This window comes from Acipenser ruthenus, chromosome 2, assembly GCF_902713425.1.
Source record: "Acipenser ruthenus chromosome 2, fAciRut3.2 maternal haplotype, whole genome shotgun sequence".
Classification (NCBI taxonomy): domain Eukaryota; kingdom Metazoa; phylum Chordata; class Actinopteri; order Acipenseriformes; family Acipenseridae; genus Acipenser; species Acipenser ruthenus.
Genome location: NC_081190.1, coordinates 6756331 through 6771813, shown reverse-complemented (window position 1 = coordinate 6771813; position 15483 = coordinate 6756331). Strand labels below are relative to the sequence as shown.

Below are 15483 nucleotides of genomic sequence, written 5' to 3'. Positions count from 1 at the left end.
TATCAGGCTGCATTCCTCAAGTGCACAGTCTTCTGACATTTCTATTGTTTCAATGAGCCTCCTGGTAGCCCAATCAATCAGCCTTGACAGCACACAGCGCCATGCTGTCTGTCTGCAACTCTGGTTACTATACAAGTCACTCATTTTTCTAAGAAACTGATTGTTACCCCAATACACATTGAAAACGGATCACAGAAGACGCAGGACAGCAAAGCAATGTTTGGAATTACTGCAAATTTTACCAAACAACGATTCTGATGCAACAGAGACAGACAATGACAAATCTGGCTCTAGCAGACTGGGTTTGCAAAGATGAATCTTCCAGCAGCAGACACCGAGGGCGCAGGAGATCCTATGGAAGAAAAGCAATCCTGTGGCAGCCCCTGCAAGGATGCCAGCCACTTCACCTGTATCAGCCCCTGCACCTGATCCAGCCACTACTTCACCTGGGGCAGCCGCTTCTCCAGCGGTAGCGCCAGCACCACCTGGCTTGGAACACTATAAATCCTGGTGTTGAAGCTGCAGGTAGAAGGGGTGAACATAATATTTTGAGGGAAGTTCCAGGGCCCACGGCATATGCAAAACACAACATTGATGAGAGCACATTGAGTGCTTTTCACCTATTGATTGACATGCATATGCTTCACCACATACAACGTTGCACTGAAGCAGAAGCCCACCGACAACTACAAGATGATCCCTGGTCAATGCCTTTGGAGGAAGTAGAAGCTTTCATTGCACTGGTATATGCTCGTGGAGCATTTGGTGCCAGAAGCCTGGGTTACTGTTGATAGCTGTGCCAAATGCAGTCTGCGATGTGTGCGATTTGTGCCAGCACTTAGACTTTGTAAATGATTGTAAATGAAACCCATTCTGTTTAAATGTTTATTTATTCATGTCATTTTCATTTATAGTGTGTCTGTATATTTTATTTATATACTTATTTACATTGTTTCAGTTGTACAGTTTTGTATGTACCTGTACATACACAAATTTATTTTCAAATATTTGTTTATTTCATTTTTTACAGTTTTTTGAGGTTGCACTTTATGTAATGTCTGTATATAAACACATTTCTGTTCAAATGCTCGTTTATTTACAATGTTTCGGTTGTGCAGATGCTTTATATGACGTTCCTGAATAAAACTACAACTTATATTCAATTGTTTGTCCTTTCATTATAATATTTATGTTGTTTTTAATACGCTGGTCAAATTGACCGGTCATGGTTGTTCTATGTATGCTGTGAAACAAGTACTGACTCTTGCCACTAGTGGGCGTAGTTTCCCTGGCAGGAATGAGGCACTTGCGTACTTCTGAAGGCGAGTGCTTCTTATTTACAATATTTACAATACAAAGTTGTTTAATTTACAACAGACACTGGCCCTGTGTGGGCGGCTAACTGTCTCACTTCTTGAACCCTCAGACTACTGCTGGCCGACGAGCTTCCTCGGCAGGACAACCGGAACAGTTCAGGTAAGTGCTTGTTAGACTCCCTCTGCTGGGTAACCGAAGCAGCACACGTAAGTATTCGTTGGGCGCCCTCTGTTGTACAACCGAAACAATGCAGATAGGTGGTCATTGTGCGCCCTCTACTGGGAAGCCGGAACGTAACAGGTAGGTGGTCGCTGGGCTCCCTCTGCTGGACAGCCAGAACAGTAACAGGTAGGGGGTTGCTGGGGTCCCTCTGTTGGAGAGCTGGAACAGTACAGGTAAGTATTCCTTGTGCTCCCCTGACGGGAGGCTGGAGTGGAACAAAGAGGTGACGCTGGGTTCCCTTTGCTGGAACCCTGGAGCGGGTTGACTGTAGGCTGGTTTCCCCGATATGTCCACACAGGAAGGAGGCCCCGCATCCAATGGACAACCGGCAAGCTTTCGGAGAGCTCCAAACAAAAACTTTGTCGCAATAAACAGTGTTTTGCCTACCCCGCTCGAGTGTCCTGTGTGTGTTTTCATTTGTTTTTTTAACTTGCAGGAGTCCCCCGTACACACACATTATAGACCCCAATAACTTGGCGTAATACGCCGGGACAGCGATTAAACTTTTGCTGCCGTTCCAAATACACAAATTTCCCGGCTATGTCTCCGAGGCACTTCACACACAAAGGAACAAACAACAAACAGTGCAAACGAAACGCTAGAAAATGCAGTCTTAAAACAAACACTTTAAACAAAACAGTCAAAAGCGAACAAAACTGGAAAACCTATACAATACAGTGTTGCGTAACTACCTACTATAAAGCTGGTCTTCGTAATAGTCAGTCAGCACGCCAAACAAGTCTGGGAATGTCTCCCCACCGCAACACCCCAGCTTGTTCTGTCTGCTTCCCTATATATCCCCAGGCCCCACCCCTTCCTGACTGACGCTGAGCTTTCTGGGGCGTGTAGTTTTTTCTGTCTGGGGCTGTTTTCTTAAAGGGCCCTGAACCTTTTCCTTCACAATGCCTATAAACACGGTCGTTCTAGTGGTATAAGGTTACCTTGTATAAATGCATAATATTAACAATAACAAAATTATAATAAATATTATTAATAATAACAACAACAACAACAACAATAATAATCAGAATTCTATTTTGTATTCTAATATTGCAGTTTGGACAGTTTGGAACTTACCTGCAGCAGAAGCAGCTAAAAACTTTTCACTTGCACATGCTCTTCTTACAATAAGATGTGTAGAACAGTCTCTGTAGATCTGGGGGGAAAAAGACCCCAAAAAATCCACTGTCATTTCCATAATAACACTGCCCCAAAAATGCATGGATCTGTATTTAAATAATATTTATAAATATTGCTATATCTAGAGTTTAACAGCTTTTTAGTATTCAACAATACAACGCAATTAACTTAATTAAAACAAAGAACGTTTTACTGTATGTAATTAATGTTCACACACTTACATAAAAAAAATGAATGGACTGTCCAAGAGTCATACCACACTAACACTGATTACCAGGATATCAACACAGCACTGCTGCACAAATAATCTGCATATTTAAATCACCAGTTAGTTGACTAGTTATGAGCAGTAAGGACACTATAAAGTATATTAAAAAAAAAAAGGTCAAGAACTTTATATTGTACTTTTAGCTAAGGGAATTATAATAAGTACAAAGAAGGTACATGACTATAAAAAGAGGCAAATGAGGGCAGGGATAAAATTAAAAAGTCAAAAATACATTCCAATATGTGAACAAATTAGGTCATTTATCAGAAGTAACCTTCAACTGCTATTTTGCAAATCAACTGGTTGACAGGTACAGTCTGCTGTTTTATTAACTTACATTAAATTACACGTTAATGGAGATGGTCTAAATCATAATCTTTTTTTCTAGTGGTCGCCAATTGTTGTTTTTTTTTTTTTGTTGGTTTGTTTTGTTTTCTCCCCAATTTAAGTGTCCAATTATTTTTGTTTAGCTCAGCTCACTGCTACCACACCCGCGCTGACTCGGGAGCGGCGAAGACAAGCACACGCTGTCCTCCGAAGCGTGTGCCGTCAGCCAACCGTTTTTTTTCACACTGCAGACTCACCATGCAGCCACCCAGAGCTATAGCGTCGGAGGACCACTCAGCTCTGGGCAGCTTACAGGCAAGCCTGCAGGCGCCCAGTCAGACTACAGGAGTCGCTGGTGAGCGGTGAGGTGAGAACACCCTGGCCGATCTAACCCTCCCTCCCCCCGGGCGGCGCTCGGCCAATTGTGCACCGCCCCCTGGGAGCTCCCGTCCTCAGTCGTCAAAGCAATAGCCTGGACTCGAACTCGTGACGTCCAGACTATAGGACGCATCCTGCACTCTACGTGAGTGCTTTTACTGGATGCGCCACTTGGGAGCCCCTAAATCATAATCTTAAAAACAAATCCTAGCTTTTAAATGAAGTCTAGAACACAAAATTGACTTAATATATTATATACATCCATGCTCACATGGGTTACATGTGGGAGGGCTGGTTCCAAATCCAGTATGGAATTGAAATCTGTATCTTTACAAATTCATCAGGGGTCGTTCCCCTTCGACCTGTGACCTTGCAAAGGTCAACCTAAAGTGAGAAAGGGCCCTTGACCAGAAAAATCACCCAGGGTGCAATTTAGATGCTACCAACATGTGTAGCACCTCGTTCAACTTGTATTGAATAGGGCTTTTCAGAAAAAAATACTAGGAGCACCCTACTCACTTCTGGCAAATTGCCAGATGAGGGGTAACTGACGAGTTTTATTCGAAACTTCAGCCTAACCCTTTACCATGTAGGGGATGAGTATCCTAAAATGTAGGTATTGCTGTAAGAACCTTAGAAACCAGTCTTCCAAATTCTGTGAAAAACTTTTGGTTTCAAGTCCCACTACTGGGCATTAAACCCCCTTGAAATTTGAATGTTTGCTATTTGTACCAAGTTTATGCCGTAATAACTTGCGTAAGGGGACTCCAAAAAATCACCCAAAGATATGTTTGGATAGATGTTAATGAGATCTACAAGCATCAAGCAAAATATGTTGGTATCCGATCATTAATTTAGAGTAGCCAATTATTTTTAGGCTCAGCTCACCGCTACCACCCTTGCGCTGACTCGGGAGGGCGAAGACGAGCACACGCTGTCCACTGAAGCGTGTGCCGTCAGCCAACTGCTTTTCACATTGCAGACCCACCATGCAGCCACCTCAGAACTACAGCGTCGGAGGACAACACAGGTGCCCAGCCAGACTACAGGGGTTGCTGGTGTGCGGTGAGCTGAGGACACCCTGGCAGACATTATGGTTAGGGACCTGGGTTTTTCACAACTTGTTTTTTTAACCTGCAATTCAGTCCTAAACCTCCAGATGTCTGTGTAGCCACTCCAGCTAAACTGATCAAAAGAATAATTAAGTAATCACTCCATAAAATTCTGGCCAATTAGAAAACACCCCCTAATTACGTGGGACAATTATTGCCATTCTAGAAACTGATGTGTTTAAATTAAAAGCTTGACTTGAGACTTGTTATTTTAGAACAAATAGATGCACCAACAAACTCAAATAGCATTTCTTTGAAAAATCACATGCAGCAATATCTACCTGGTGTGCTGCACACTGATGGGTAGAACTTATTTTGAAAGCAGTAATGTTAGAGTTCATCAAATGTAATATAAAGTTATAGAATTTATAAAAACAGTGTGTTGTTAAAACTTTCCATGAAGTTTTTGAAAAATTGACACATTAATACAACCCTGATCAATGCAGAATAAAACCATGTTTTATTTAACCAGCTCCCAAGTTTCTAAAAGCAGTAAGGATTTTAGACCCACACCATGTTTGTAGTTTGGATAAAGAACCACTCCTGTTAGATTGTATTCCACGGTTTGATGCTGACTGTAAATCAGAAATGGAGGGATATCAGCTATATGCAAAAGAAAATGGTAGTGGAATTTCTTTGACCGAATTTAGCACGAAAGGCTAAAATATATTAGTCAGTTGTTATCAATTCTGTGGATGCTGCAAGAAGTGTTTCTTCATCTGCACACATTTTCACAGAGCAACGTCAATCCTCGAAAGAAGACCGGCTTAACCAACTGACAATGCTTTAGTTTAATAACAAAATATAATGCACAAGAACTGAGAATGGATTTTTTTTCTTTCATGCAACAAAGGAACACTTATGGGCTTCTTATGAACAACCTTTTTTTATTTATATATATATATATATATATATATATATATATATATATATATTATATTCAAAGAACAAAACAAAACCACTAAAAACAACAGACATCAACACACACAGCTTACATATGTTACAGAATCTATCAAACGCCCAGATTCCAGTAAATGGGCAGATACTGTATCAAGAAAATGTAATATTTTTTTTTTTACTAAATGATTTGCAAGTGTAGTGGTAAAGTAAAATCTATAAATAATGTATTTACAATTCTCTGAAATAGTATTAAAAAACATCCTTTTAAAACCCTGTTATACATATTGACAGGGATGCAAGGGTCAGTAGCCATCTACAGCGTTCTGTTTACTAATCTGCTAACATGTACTTTGTAGTAATGGGATGAGCAATTAAAATGGTTGAATTAACGTAATGAGATGATTGTTTAATGACTGATCATCATGTGGCTTACTGTGGAGGTTATTTCTACATCTTGGGGCTGTAGGACTAAATTAAAAGGTACAAAAGTAAGTCGTGAATCGTGAAAAATGCAGGGCTCCAATTACAGTAAATGCATATTTGATTTTTTTATGTTTTTTTTTGTTGTTGCAATTAGTGAAGAACAAATGGCTTTTGTACATATACTGGTCCTGCTCTTCTGCAAATGTTTTATAGTGGAACTCATACACAAGAATCAATGCAAAAAGGACAACTTATCACAGGGAAGACCCAGAGCACTGAGTTACTTCTGGGAGTTAAAAATGGATCAACTGCTTTGTACATAAACTTGTAAAAAAGAAAATGTACATAACTGGTTTACTGTAACAGTTCAGGACAATTCGAACAATATGTCCTTCTTCAACTGGCTGCAGTGCAGAAGTGTTTTCAAATTAGAATTTTATGAATCATACAGTCAGCACCGCTTTATCGGGACGCTTCGGGAGAAGGAAAAATATCCTGAATAAGCAGCTGTCCTAATTAAACGAGAGGCAGTTGAGATGACCTTAGTCAGACTTTTTTTACTCTTAATGAAAAGATAAAGAATGAAATCACATCACATTATGATCAAATGTTAAATACATCATTTGTCCATGTTTTTTTTATACCTAAAAATGCAGACATGCCAACTTTCTTTGCAACAGCAGCCTGAGAAACCACAGGCGGCTCCTCCTTCTCACGAGTTCAACGTGGTTTACGCAAGTCATAGCGAATCACGTACTCCCTGCACTGTACTACGTGGCCTGTCTTGCTTTGAAAAGCAATCTCCGTTCATCATTTGAAAATACCCCAATTAAACGAAGTGTCGTCCCAATTAAACAACATAAATAGCATTTTGATTAACTTTCTCCCATAGTTGTATCCCATTTAATCAGCAATCCTGATTATCAGGATCCCGATAAGGCCGCGCCGACTGTAGTACCAAGAATATGCCTATTTGACTCAACAGCAAGCAGGTTTTAATAGAAAACCATACAGCTAAAATTACTTCTAGGGAATGCAAATACACAGGTATGTCAAGGTCTGCTTTCCGGTGAAATAATTGCACTTTTATTTTAATAAGCTGTGTTAACTCTAAATGGTTATGTCCAGGAAGCCTTTATTTTACAGGTACATGGATCATTTAAAGTGTTTGAAATAATTAGTGCTTAAAATATCATCAATTTTCCTAATATGTCTTCAGGGATAGTGAATAAGCATATAATGATCCAAGCAAGAACAATAAAGAATCATACATGCAGTAGCAGGATATTAAATGGGAAAGGTACAAAATATTAAAGTTCCATGAAATTATAAAGAAGAACAAACCCACCGAACCACCGAGATATGTACCCCCCAGTGCCTGGATACACACTAGTATTTTCTTCTTAATGCTCAATCTTTTGAGTCCAGATATTTGGATAATAGGAGTTTTCCTTGTATCAGCCATCCTAAAAAACAAAACAAAAACAACTTAATACATTATTTGCAGAACACAAACAGGGAACATACAGCGAAAGTTTCATAGAGTGAAGATTAAATGTTGGGTTCTACTCTTAAACATTGGAATTAAAATAGAAAAATAACAGGATTCCCTAAAACGCTATTCATCCCTTAAAGCCTGATGTGCGCGGTTGTATCAAGATTTATGGCAGAACTGAACATCTCTCTCGTGTATAGATGGTGCTAAGGACCATAATGATGTCAGGACTTGGCAACATCACAACCAGGGCTTGGGAGTGTAACAACAGGATAGGCACCACAATATCCCCGTTGCCATACCATATGTACCACGATACATGTGATGGTCCCGGTGGGCTACTTATATGATGCATAAGAAGATCAAATTATTATTTAATTAAGAACTATTTTGTTAAAAGACCAAAAAACATGATGATAGTATACATTCATACCAACTATAAAACACACTTGTTCTTCATTAAAAGCACCACTTGGTCCACCACAATGAGCTATGCTGTGCTTTTGGTCTCTTATGATAAAAAAAAAAAAAAAACACACACTACACATAACTCTATTACGATATATAACGTAAAGGAAATATCACGACTCATCAATACACAATGAATCGTTACACCAGAAACCACCTGGCATCCCTTGAGCTTGTAAAATCCAACAGCGTTAGCTGGTTCATTTTGAGCACATCCTGACTACAAACAGATCACATAATGCTGTGACCTTTAAGCTCTGCAGGTCCCACCTGGTGTATAGTAATAGTATAAAACAAGTGGAGACAGCAAAGTTGAAAGGTCAAAGCATTATATATATATATATATATATATATATATATATATATATATATATATATATATTATTTGTAAATCAGAAAATATTCAAAAGGAGCCAGCAACTATGATTCTACAGGCTCAACAGAAATTGTAACAACAGAATCACTTCGAATGACTATAAACATCATAAAAACGGATGCGAAAATAATAATAATAATAATAATAATAATAATAATAAATTTGAATCCACAGTACTTACCTTGCAGGTTGACAATGCACCCCTGGGAACTACTGTACCTGGGTTTCAGCAAATGCGTTCAATCTGTGCAAATAAATACAACACGAATTTACCATGATGTGTTTCACACACACACACACACACACCTACAAGTGTAAAAGATAAGGCAATAAATCCTGCTTATGTTCAGGTAACTAGTCGTGATTGTGTTAAAACTGTTGAATTGAAATTAGAACACGCTCGCTTCAAAAACTACATGTAAACACAACAAGAACTTTCTCGACCCTGGTCTAGATTTTATTTTTAAAAACACACAACGTCTTATAGGTTGAACACTCAAACAACATGGCTTGTGAAACGTGTCAAGTAAAAACAAATAAAATAAATAAATAAAAACTTGTTTTTTTACGTGTTTGTGTATCATCCCGTTTAACCGCAGCTAGAAGTCTGTCAAACACTGTAGTGAAGTTAAATAAACTTGCAAACTTAATACACAAAAGAAAAACGAATACATTTAGTGATACAGTGCTGGAATACTGTCACATACCTTTACTTCTATCTATTTTGAAAACAAGCTGGTAAAACAGATACATACGTTACTAATAATAAACTATGAAACATCAGCGCCAAAACTTTACACAAGTTGCACACATACTGGCATGTGCCATGTTTACAGATAAAGGTAGGGGGGGATTTGGGTTTCTTTGGTAATAGAAACCACACGTTTTCCTGTAGACGTCTGTAAATTTCATATAAATCACTAATAATATCACTATAACTCGTATCTATACAGCTTCTTCTTATAGATAATCCAATAAAAAACTATTTTGAAGCTAAATAAATACCACAACACCCCCATTGTCTTGGAAGTTACGTTCTTTGAGCTGTTATTGCAGACTGTACCACTATTATAAAATGTAAAGGTGCAAGTACAGTTATAAATTGAGGTGGTTCTTTTTGTACATTTCACATATATGATATGCCCTATTTATGTATGAAATATTGCTAAAATAACAATTTTGATTACAAACGTTCCGTTTGTTCCATTAACTTCTGCATTAATTTATATTAACTGATTCTTCCTGTTTTTTATCAGCATGGTGCAACCCTCGCTGTCGGAAGTATCTCACGGTTGTTTCCGGCTGGTTGTCAGAGACGCTTTGGTTTTGTTTCGCTGTTTTGTAAACAGAGAGGTTTTTTTTTTAAGTAGTCAGTGCTATTCAATTCTGGACTGAACACGTTCGTCAACTGGTACCACGAACCTATACATCTTAACTAATAAACACTGAGACTTCATAACAATATGTTTGTAAACACCAGACAATTATATAATATGACCCTATAGGTGCGTTTTTCAAATGTAATATGTTACACTTTTTAAAATTTCGGCTGTGATTTGGTTAGTCATAACGAAAGAAGATACGATTATCATCAACCATAGTGAGGGAAGGTATTTAGTTATGGTGAAGACCATACATTTGATGCTCAGAAATTTTAAACTAGTTTATGTGTTTAACATAATATTAATATAGGTTAGCATTCTGGATTCAACCTTACAGCGACATGCAGGTATGCGGTGTATGTGTTTCTTACAGTATGAGATGTGATCAACTAAAATACGCTGCTCTGTACGTTAAACCCATGCTTAACATAAGCTACTAGTAACATGTCGATTTGATTCAAGAGATGAAGGGCCTTTGTCCGAGGGAATCGATTCTAGCATGATTCTGAAAAGATAATGATCATGAGGTGTAATGAAATTATATTGAACTAGCTTATGTATGAACTACCTTCTGAGGTCTTATGTCGTTTTTTTTTTTTAAATAAAATGTATGTGTTTCCACTACCGAAGTGCACCGGTTCAGTTAATATATCTTTAGCGGTAGCACAAACAGCAGATTTTGTAAATAGTATCATTTCTGCTAAAAAATAAAATAAAAATAAATAAATAAAAACGTGAGGTAAAATCTCAGCAAAAAACGACACAAGCCCTGTTTTACTATACTGCAGCTAGCCCAAAAGGTCAAATAGGGTTGGGCATGGTGGGGAAATTAGGTTAACATCTGTGGAGTGTTTTTAAGCAATTTTCACACATCTTCCTCTGTCTACACCGCCTTTATCTTTCCAGATTTGACTGAAAAACCCCTGGAAAATTGTGGCAGCACCGGTAAGTACTACTGTAGTAGAACTTTATTCAGATAACAGACCTGCTCACATGGTTTGGATACAATGGTGTCATTTGTTATATGGGTCATTCCAGCACGGACCAAAGTCTTGGGAGGTGAATGCTATCACACTCAACTACCCTGGAGCACTCTTCTCAACAACATGGCGTTGATGAGCCAGCCATGTCATTTATTATTAAACTATTTTTAAATACAGATAATGTGTTGCCATTGATCCGCTCTATACAACAACTACTTTAACTGTAGTTACCCATGTATTATTTATATTCTTTACGGATATCTCTGCATTTATCTTACTCATTTAGTGAATGGCTAAACATGTAGTCGTAGGAAACTAAACTGAAGTGTGAACTGGAGATGCACCGATTCTGATTTTGTTTTGGGCCGATTCCGATTACCGATTTTCCAAATCAATAATTGGCAGATACTGATTCTGATATTGTTTTCTTTTTCACTATTAATATTGTAAACCATCACTTGAAGTTGTAATATGACACCTGAAAATGTATTGATGCCTTAAACTGAACGCAGCACAAACACATTTTACTTGCTGTACAAAACGGTAAATAGTAATGTGCATCAAACACACTCATGTCAGACACATAGCCTAACATAAAACACAAACACGGTAACCATTCAGAATAATTTCTACCCGAGATCCTTATTTAAAGCTACAGTTAAAAAATGTAGATGCATGTAGGCTATACACCATGTACACTGGCCTACCGGTATGAAGGTACCAAGAAACGCAGATGATAAAAAGAATCAGAAAGTCCCAAGCATACAAACGGTGGTTATGCATAAACAGAACATATTTTCATAAAGCGTTAACATGATTAAAAGTTTGCTGCAACAACAGAAAAAAAAGTTACAAACAAGATTGTACCTACCTCGAGCCACCACGCCCATGACAGTGTGCTCTGACCAATGCCGAGTTTGCTTGATTATGGGGAGACCCACTGGCACGGCATGTGTATGGAGATGAAAACTGTGAGTCTGAGCCCCATGTTAAATTATAACATCACAGATTTGAGACGGAGCTTTTGAATTTGAAATTCATTGGAATCTATATTGTTTTAAAGTATCTCCACACAGCAGGTTTACTAGACCGCAGCCTGGCAGCAGCGTTGCTGTGTCCTTGAAAAGGGCTAATAACAATAATAATAATAATAATAATAATAATAATAATAATAATAATAATAATAATAATAATAATAATCAGTGATAGTGACAGTGATAGCTGATTCTGATTCTGATCAGATTGGTGCATCCCTAGCGTGAACACATTTAAATTTGACACCTCTACTGACCATAGTGCCACAATGCAATTGGAAATGGTTGAGATGTTTGAAGTACAATGTTATTTTCTATTAGAATTTATCTTGTTACAAGTGACCTATTGCTTGTCTGGATCAATCCTAATTTCGTTAACCATACAGAAAGAAGGAGTGTTGATGTTCCTATTGACACAACAGTCTTACACTTACCCAGCATGCACACTATATATTAAAGTGCTATTGACGGTCACTGATTGGAGCAGAATGGCAGATTAATGTGTATCATTTACTTTCCCACAATTGTCAACTAACAATGTGATAGTAAAGCTGAATCTAATTAATCCAGATTGTTTGGAGTTTACGTTTTTAATATTAATTCAGTAGAATGCTGATGTCTGATTCAGAGCATACCCAGAGAGGGTGTCACTTTTATGACACTTTTATTCTCTGGGTTGCTGGATGGATTCTGTATTATCAATTTTATGGCCCCATACAGTAGTTGCAGAGCACTGGATTGAAATGAAGAAATGCACACTGTATGTTCTTTCAGTTTGGACAGCTCATTAGGAGATAGAGTAGATGGGGCTAGCAGAGTTGAAAAGTCACTGTCACATGATTTAAAAAGAATGAGGATGCTTCTTCAGGCAAGCTCAAAGCCAGGTTAACAGAAAAAAAAGAAATCAATGATGCTTGGAGCAGCAAAACTCAGAACCACCCAGAATGACTGCAAACATCATAAAACATCTATTAATATTACATTACTTTCATACAACTACAGTATGCTTTTCATGCCACTATAAGAACAAGAGCACCAGCCTAAGTTCTAGCATTTATTACAATATTAGTATGGCATACAGGATGGCAAAAAGCGATCTTCTAAATCAGAGTCGTAGGAACCGGTACGGCTGGTACGGTGATGGCTGTACCACTTTTTTTGTCCATTTCAAAACCATATATTATTATTATTTAATTTGTGTTCCCAATTTATTTATTTTTCTCCCAGTTTGGACTCCCCCATCTCCTCACCAATTTCCTAATTGCTTATGCCTCAAAAGTATAGAAAATGGCTATTATTCCCCACAAACTTTGCTTTTGTGACCAGGACAGTGATATTTTGAAATTTACCTATTTCCAATGAGAAAATGGGCGAATTTGTGTCTTTTCGTTCACATAAAGTCAGAAAAAAACAACATATGAATCCAAATTAACATGTATTTATACTAAAGTAATACAAAAATGACTACAACAGATTTAGAAGTGAGTAGTTTTTCGAGATTTACGATTATACTGTAAATCACTTTCACGAATCAGCACCCAAATGTAGTCTCCCATCATGTTCTCGTTATACTGTCCTTGGTAGCGGCATTCAAAGTCCAGTATATCCTGGTGGATGCGCTCGCCTTGCTCCTCCGAGTACGCTCCCATGTTCTCTTTGAATTTATCAAGATGAGCATCAAGGATATGGTCTTTGAGGGACATCCTACAGTCCATTGTGCCATAGTTCTTCACCAGAGTCTCAACCAGCTCCACATAGTTTTCGGCCTTGTGATTGCCCAGGAAGCCCCGAACCACTGCGACAAAGCTGTTCCAAGCCGCTTTCTCCTTACTAGTGAGCTTCTTGGGGAATTCATTGCACTCCAGGATCTTCTTTATCTGTGGTCTGACGAAGACACCGGCTTTGACCTTTGCCTCAGACAGCTTAGGGAAGAAGTCTTGAAGGTACTTGAAGGCTGCCGACTCCTTATCTAGAGCTCTGACAAATTGTTTCATAAGGCCCAATTTGATGTGCAGTGGGGGCATCAGCACCTTCCGGGGGTTCACCAGTGGCTCCCACTTGACGTTGTTCCTCCCCACAGAGAACTCGGTCCGCTGTGGCCAGTCCCGCCTGTGGTAGTGCGCCTTGGTGTCCCTGCTGTCCCAAAGGCAAAGATAGCAGGGAAACTTGGTAAAACCGCCTTGGAGACCCGTCAGGAATGCCACCATTTTGAAGTCTCCTATGACCTTGATGCCATCTCAGAAAAATGCAGATATGTATCCACTTAGGCAGCTGAAACTAAACTGAACTGGTGGGCTTAAGGCCCCTGTATTTATACTACTATTTATATTACTGGAAAGTTCTAGAAAGTTCTAGAAGTTACTCCAAGTTTACTCAGCACTGAATCTATCTGGAATGTTCTGGAAAATAGGTAAATTTCAAAATATCACTGTCCTGGTCACAAAAGCAAAGTTTGTGGGGAATAATAGCCATTTTCTATACTTTTGAGACATAAGCAATTAGGAAATAACACTTACTACCTAGGAACCAAAAAAAAATAAAAATTTGTTACACGATGTAATCGTTCATGCTTACGAGCGCTGAGGTTGCCTTCACTTCTATTCTGTTCTTAGCCAATAGTGCTAGACCTTCAGCGTTGCTAGGCTACTGAACGTGGAATGCAGAGGTGGTAGTCTTCTGAGGCAGATCATTTAAAAATACTGTAACTGAATAAAATACGGCCCAGTCTAAGTTTTTTAGCAAAATTTACACAACACTGGAAACCCCAGTAATTTCAGACAACCCTAATCAGCCACTGGTTTATGGAAAAACACAGTTAGTAAATAGGTCATTCAATGCTTCTTGGTTCGATAAATGAAAGTGGCTTCATTACGATGAAAGCAGTGACTGTGTGCATTTTGCTTTATATGTGTAAAGGCATATCAAAACAAACTAATTACTTCTAATCTGCCTTGATCCGTCTTTCATTTCTAAGGGATTTAGCAGCTGGAAAGATGCTTGTATTAACTTTAGAAAACACAACCTGTCAAAGTGTCACATAAAATTCTGTTTTCAAGGTTGTGACTGCTCTCATGTCATTCCGTGGTGCTGGTGAATGTCTGTCATTAGTCCATTAACAACAGAAGAGTGATCGGCGTCATTCCTTTTTAAAAATACTTCAAAATGGAAAATACTTAGCTCAGCAGGGTTTGGCTTTAGGCGGAGACGGGGATGAATCGGATTCAGACTTTTATGCAGATGATCAAATTACGATGACCCTAGGATTATTATCTGGAATGAACAATAAACAGACAAATACACACTGGCAGAAATTCAAAATGAGAGGCTGAAAGTACGCTCAGCTGACTTTAATAATGATTGATGAAACCAGGGATTCTGCCAACAAGGAACAGTTTGTAGTTTGTGTTAGATGGGTAGATGACCATTATGAAGCTCACAAAGAATTTTTGGGATAATATGAAGTTGGGGGAACTGATGCAAAAAGGCTGGTGCGTGTAATCAGAGACGTTCTGATTCGTGCTCACCTTAGCATCACAAATATCAGGGGGCCGTGTTATGATGGTACTGTTGCTATGGCTGGAAAAAAGTCAGATGTGGCACAGCAGATATCTGAGCCAAAGGCATTGTTTGTCCACTGTTAAGGACATTCCTTAAACTT

At 38.5% G+C, this 15483-nt stretch overlaps 2 protein-coding genes across 11 annotated transcripts in view; one reads left to right on the top strand and one right to left on the bottom strand.

Moving 5' to 3' along the window:
- The window catches only part of LOC117397670 (SMC5-SMC6 complex localization factor protein 1-like), a 51265-nt gene extending 42020 nt beyond the window's left edge, over positions 1 to 9245 (bottom strand). For 2 of the 5 annotated variants that reach the window (XM_058987472.1, XM_058987503.1), the window contains exons 1-4: positions 9134 to 9244; positions 8608 to 8670; positions 7436 to 7553; positions 2617 to 2695 (exon numbers count right to left, since the gene is read on the bottom strand). In XM_058987472.1, coding sequence (XP_058843455.1) covers positions 2617 to 2695; positions 7436 to 7552 — 196 coding nt within the window. In that variant the 5' untranslated portion in view covers position 7553; positions 8608 to 8670; positions 9134 to 9244. Of the gene's footprint in view, positions 1 to 2616; positions 2696 to 7435; positions 7554 to 8607; positions 8671 to 8995; positions 9111 to 9133 lie in introns of those variants that run through there. The other 3 variants (XM_058987496.1, XM_058987490.1, XM_058987481.1) reach the window with 3 other exon arrangements.
- A 472-nt stretch (positions 9246 to 9717) lies between these two features.
- Positions 9718 to 15483, top strand: part of LOC117403814 (uncharacterized protein KIAA0825-like) — a 109908-nt gene continuing 104142 nt past the window's right edge. For 5 of the 6 annotated variants that reach the window (XR_009307386.1, XM_058987459.1, XM_058987465.1 and 2 more), the window contains exons 1-2: positions 9718 to 10155; positions 10715 to 10753. The gene's annotated coding sequence lies outside the window, so the exon portion shown is untranslated. The remainder of the gene's footprint in view (positions 10156 to 10714; positions 10754 to 15483) is intronic. The other variant, XM_058987451.1, reaches the window with a different exon arrangement.